This window comes from Falco naumanni, chromosome 12, assembly GCF_017639655.2.
Source record: "Falco naumanni isolate bFalNau1 chromosome 12, bFalNau1.pat, whole genome shotgun sequence".
NCBI lineage: Eukaryota > Metazoa > Chordata > Aves > Falconiformes > Falconidae > Falco > Falco naumanni.
The window spans coordinates 9,522,786-9,528,785 of NC_054065.1; the positions used below are offsets into that span (position 1 = coordinate 9,522,786).

Here is a 6,000-nt window from a genome sequence, read left to right on the forward strand (position 1 = left end):
GGGTGCAGGTGGAGGACCTGACAGCTCTGTAACAGGCAAATTGAAAGATGACCTGATTCCTGTATAAGTGATATCATGGTAAGAAAATACTAAAGGATACTAAGGAGTGCTTTAAGTCAACACAGAGCAAAAAATAGCAAGCCCTACTGGGAGAAAATCAAGGCTAGCCTCATTCAGGCAGGACATTTTAAACACATTGTTTCAGTGATAGTAAAAGAGTTCAGAAGACTACCCTACCAAAGGACATAGTGGATTCTCCATAGAAAATGATGGATTCTTCATCTTCTGGTGCCTTCAGATCAAGACTTGAAGTCACTCTGAAATACATGCTTCAGTCAAACACAAGCTACTGGGGCAGCACAGCTGGTCCTAACGTATAGGAAGGCAGAACAGCTAGCAGAGCGGTCTGGTAAAACTATGTTTCTCCCTTACGGACTATATTGTCCTTTTGAGCATACCTCTAATCAGAGCTTCCCTCCCATATGCATGTTTGGTATAATAGAAGAGACAAGATTAGGAATGATAAAAGCTTCCCTGTGGAGAGAAAGAAGTCACTAAATTATGCAACGATATAGGAAGAAGCTTTTCTCTGTTCCATACAAACATCAGGAAACATTTAACTACAGATGTCAGATCAGTAGCGAAAGTACAAGTAGACTGACATAATATGTTTATAATTAAAAGTGGAACAGCTTTATTCACTTCATAATTTTAAAGTCAGAAAAACTGCAGTAGGCTACAGCCATTAAGTAAATGTGATTTTATTATTAATCACCTGTGTGTTTTACTTGTTATACTAGCAGCCAAGTTTAATCACAAAAGTATTTAAAGGTGTTAGATTATTTCTAGTAAAGATAAGTTGAAAGAATATCAAGATAAAGTCTGGCTATTATATCAAAAGTACTGAACTTCTTTTCAAACACTCTGTGCCGATGAAATGCCCTAGCCCATTGTGACGAGTACCCCCTGCTCCTCACCCCTGGAAACACTGTTAGCATAACCAATGTCAATTTATAAAGCAAACTGCCATAACACCTAAGCGTGCTGACCACGTATCACACCCCCTTCTTTCTACCCCCTTTTCAACGTTGTGGTAAGATCACTTGCCCACCGGCATTGTCGCCAGGATGTGGTGGGACCCGCTACAGAACAGGGAAGTGTAACAGCACATGAGATGCTGCCTATGAAATGCAGCAGCTGCAAGTGGACTTAGATGGGAACTGCTGCTGGATGGCAAACCCTGCGATCCCCTGGTGGGCAGGGATGCCTCCACCATCCTAGTCTTCCTCCTCTGAAGACTGGGTGAGGAACTCATGTTCCTTTAAGTAAGGTCCAAGTCTAGATTAATTAGTGTATCACGTGCCAATTACTGAGAATTTGACCCGATCTGCGGAGGGTCCAGGTGACTAAAACGTCTAGGTAAATAAAACTTCTAGATAATAAGAAAGCTACGCAAATTATTATAAATCCTGTGTAACTGTAAGTGATGCTAATTGCTAAAAGTTCTGTGTAACAATAAGCTATGCTAACTGCTAGAAATTGCAGATAACAATAAGCTATGCTGACTGTTTAAATGTTTATGCAATAATAAAGCTCTATTTATAACCACAATGCTGTGGCTGTTGGTCATTTTACCAAAGATCCCTCAAAGAACCTGACTGTCCCCGTAGCCTCAGGTGACACCCAGAAAAACTCCTAATTTGCAATGTTTGATGCTTTTTTACATACCAATAGGGCAGTTACTATTTCATACAACATTTCAAACATTGTTCGATTCAGTAAAATCTCAGAACAGCTTGCATGAGAAGAGACTGCACACTGCAAGAACAGTGCTGGAGTAACATGCAGTATTAGAAACAAAATTGTTTGTTTATACAGGCTTGGTTAAAATGAGGTCTTTTATGTTTACAAGGGAAAAAGTATACTCCAGCCACAGATGAGAAGATCCCCAAATTATCTGAAAAAGAAAACGTATGAAAACACAGTGCTCCTGCCTAAGCCTAGCAGAAATGCCGAAGAAGAAGCCACTGACTCAAAAGCTGTATGCATACCGGCAGGGTAACATTTCTTTCAGTTGTCTAGTGGTGCTTGTTGATTTCTGGGTTTCTGAAACAATCAAAGACTCTTGAGAATAGCAGAATGCATTATGTTAAATTTAGTGTAACTACATATAATGAATACATCTAGCTTTCTGGGAGCCATTTGTGTTACAGGTAGTGCCCTCCGGCTGACAGTGCAGCAAAGACAAGAAGACGTTAGCGGTAACTACTGTGTCTCTAACATAGCAATTTAGGATTTTAAACCATTCCCTGCTTTAAGTTTCTCCACAACAGCCCAGCGTTTCTAGCCCTAAACTGTCAGTAGAGATACTGCAGCTGGATTTTCAACATGCTGATTTTGGTTGAGCTGCAAATAATAATTTCTGATCAATTATTACATGAATGTTTTCTATTCCTATGAAGCAAATCAAAAAACGGAAATAGGAATTGAGGTAAAAAACGGCAAACCAAGTCAGAAGAAGTTTTGCAGGCTACAGGGCTCGTTACTGGGTAATGGCATAACGCTGTCACACGCGCTTTTGCCATTTGTGAAAAGCCATTGTTTGCCACGAACAGAGAACCGCAAGTCAAACTCCTCGCAAAAGAACTCCATAGGAAATGGAAGCGGAGCAGGGGATGAACCAGGCCCAGTGCAATATGCCAGGAGGTACATCCATCCCAGCGGTGCCATGCAGAGCCAGCTCCCGCCGGCTGCAGAACCACTTGGCGAGCTGTGTCACTCCAGAGCCATCACCGACAGCGCCTCAAAACTCTACTCGTGCTTTGAGCTTCCGATTAGGAAATACAGAGTCAATTAGAGTTAAGGCATTAGTGACAGCGGATACGACCAAGTTTCTAAAAAAGAAAAAACATAACACAGGGAAGAAAAGATAAACTGGGTACTGTGGTAGTGAAAAGATAAGCTGGGTACTCTGGTAGTGAGGCGGGCGTGATGAGTCGAGCACGGAGAACCGGCGCTGGCGCGGGGGTACAGCGAAGCCTGCGGGGGCTTCGGCTCCCCCTGCGCGAACCGCGCAGCAGCGCTGGGCGCCCCCTCCCCGCCCGGGACCGCCCCCCCCCCCGCCCCGCCCGTGCGGTCCGGGCCGCGCGTGCCCCGCGGCGGGCTCCTGCGCGTGCCGCGCTTGTCCCACGCGTGTCCCGCTTCTCCCGTCCGCAACGAGCGCCCCGCCCGCTCCGCCGCAGCGTGCCTGGGGTAGTGCCATCCAAAACTTTGCTCCGTCTTATCGCAACCTCGTTCTGTTTATTTTTTTTTCCCTGTAAGATTGCAATGCCAGGCGTACACCCCCCCTGCCTGCTCCCTCCCCGCAGAGACGCCGCTCGCAGCGGCCCCGGCACCGCGAGCGCAGCCGCCCTGAGGCGCCGCCCGGCACGGAGGGCAGCGGTGCCGCAACCCAGCCCGGCCCCAGCTCCCCGCCCGCCCGGCGCCGGCTGCGCCCCTGCCCGCCGCCCTCCCGCTCCACCGCCGCTGCCCCCCGCGCGGCCGCAGCTCCCGGCAGCCGCCGCTGGCCCCGGAGCGCCGCGGGCCGGCGGGGGCGGGAGCCGTGCCCGGCCGCCGTACCTGTAGAAGTAGTGCCAGCAGAAGAGGCAGCAGAGGAGGCGGCAGCCGAGCGGCTCGAGGCGGGGCGGGCTGCGCAGCGCCAGCAGCAGCGCGGGCACCAGGAAGGAGGGCAGCTCCTGCAGGAACCAGGCGCAGCGCGCCGGCAGCCGGCCCCGCGGCCGGCACAGCCGCTCCTCGTGCTTCCCGTAGCGGGACGGCACCCGCAGGTACAGCGAGAGCTGCAGCAGCGCCAGGGCGCCCAGCAGCGAGCTGAGCGCCAGCACCAGGCTGGGGAAGCACTGCATGCTCGGGGGCGGGCGGGGGCACCCAGGCGAACAGCCCTCGGCCGGCGCCGGCCCCGGCCTTATTAGAGCCGCGGCCGTCACCCCGCCCCGCCGCGCTGCCTCCCATCGCCCGGGCCCGTCAGAGGGCGCAGCCCCCCCCAGCCCGCCCCGAGGGGAGCTGCCCCCCCGCGGCGCCCCCTCCGGCCCCTCCCTCGCCCGGCCCGGTTCGGCCGCGCAGCCCGCGGGCGGTCGGTTCGGGAGCCCAGGCGCAGCTCGCGGGGGCGGGCGGGCGATCCCCGGCGGGAGGCGGCTGCTCCCGGTACGGCGGGAGCGGCGGCGCTGCCTTCCCGCGCCCCGGGCAGGTGCTGCGGGGCTCGGCGCGCTACGGGACCGCCGGGCCGGGGAGCGCTGGCGGGACGCGCCGCCCTGACGGGGCCTGCAGCGCTGCGGCCACCGCGGCCGCGCGCCGGGCCGGGCCGAACCGAACCGAGCCGGGCCGAACCGAGCCGGGCCGAACCGAGCCGGGCCGGGCCGAACCGAGCCGGGCCGAGCCGTGAGGGCGGCTGGCGGTGCCCCGGCCGCGCAGCCCTGCGCGCAGCCCCACGTGTGCGGTGGCGGTGGCGGGGGGCTGAGGCCCAGGTGAGAACTGGCAGACGCCGACGCCAGCGCAGCCCAAGCGCTGCCGGCCCGACAGCTCCCGCCGCCATCCAGCACCCCCGGACCGTGCCTTCAACTTCTGGAGCGCCCCAAGTTCCCAAGATGGCCCTGGTGTGAGTGCTGGCCCCGGGGCGTGCCCAGGAGCCCTTCGGTCTCAGCCCCGTGAAGCGGTTTGGACAACAGTTTGCCTAAAAGTGCAGTCCAGGGAGGGGGCTGCCCTTGGCCCGTGTCCCCAGGGAGCGTCACTGCCACGGGGGCTGTGGGGAATGGCGGGAGGGCTGCGGGCGCGTGGCACCCTGTGCCGCCCGGTGCCTCGGGGCCCTGAGGCGCAGCGCAGCCGTGTTGCTCTGCAGGTCCCCAAGAGCCCCGTGAAGGACAAGGCCGGGGTGCCACGCAGCACGCTTTCCTGGAGCAGAGGTGGTGCTCGGGGGGTGGCTTTGGAGGTCTGAGTGGTGGTCTAGGACGTGGGAGGCTTGGGCTCCCTCGCCACCTCTGAGGGGATCCTCTTTCTGCGGAGGCCAAGCGCACCACCCCGCTGCAGCCCGCCTCTCGTCCAGGAGGCGCTGGGCTGTTCCGCTGGCGGCTCTGTGGGGTGATTACCCAGAGCTGAGCTCTGTCAGCCATGGAGAGTTTCTCCCTTACCCTTGCAGAGTGCTGTAGTCACTAAGGTCACCTTTGCTGCAGCAAGTCAAACAAGTCAAGGCTTTTCTGGCCTCAGAGTCATGTGGCATACTATGACTGTCAGCCAGAGCACTCTTCCCCCCACAGAAGATGCCTCTCTGCCTCCAGGCTGCCTGCTGGAGACAGTCTCTGGCACATGCCATCTCCCAGCTGTGTATAAAACAAGGTGAGCTGGGCTGGACCAGAACTGTGCCAGGTATGCAAGCCATAAAACAGCACAGGTGATAGCAGGCTCGTGGCATCGGCACCTGTGCTCAAGCAACAGTTCCTGGCTGTGAAGCATCAGTGGAGGAAGGTGCCTGTAGGAAATATTTTAGCAATCTAAGGCTGTATCTGAATTAGGAAGAAGTACAATCCAAAAGAAATGGCTCTGCAGCGATGCAGCTGGATATGAAGACCCAGCATCCATAATACGCAAGTTTTGTGGGGAATTACTTCAAACTACCTCTAGTCTGATCCCATGAATGGAACACACGTTAGCGATAGAGGCACATTAGGGGCACTCATGGAGTGCATTTTCTGGCTTGGCTTCATCCAAAGGAGAATCAGTGAAGGACTCAGACTGTTCCACGAAGCAAATCAAAGCTCAGTAGTTAGCTGGAGATGATGATGGCAATCGCTTCAAAAGTATGCTTTGGATTCAAACTAAAACTCTAGAAGAGGCACAGCATAAAAACTACAGGGGGCTGTGATCTCAAACACAGCACTGGTAGCTTCAGGTAGTCCCCTGCTCGTCATCCAGGTTGGTTGGATTCGATTCAAGCTGAAGGGGCCTAGTTGT

At 55.1% G+C, this 6,000-nt stretch overlaps 1 protein-coding gene across 1 annotated transcript in view; it reads right to left on the bottom strand.

The window, feature by feature from the left end:
• SRD5A2 (steroid 5 alpha-reductase 2) overlaps nt 1-3,938 on the bottom strand; it is a 28,063-nt gene extending 24,125 nt beyond the window's left edge. Inside the window, exon 1 of the mRNA XM_040612366.1 lies at nt 3,619-3,938. Coding sequence (XP_040468300.1) covers nt 3,619-3,902 — 284 coding nt within the window. The 5' untranslated portion in view covers nt 3,903-3,938. The remainder of the gene's footprint in view (nt 1-3,618) is intronic.
• Nucleotides 3,939-6,000: the final 2,062 nt, after the last annotated feature.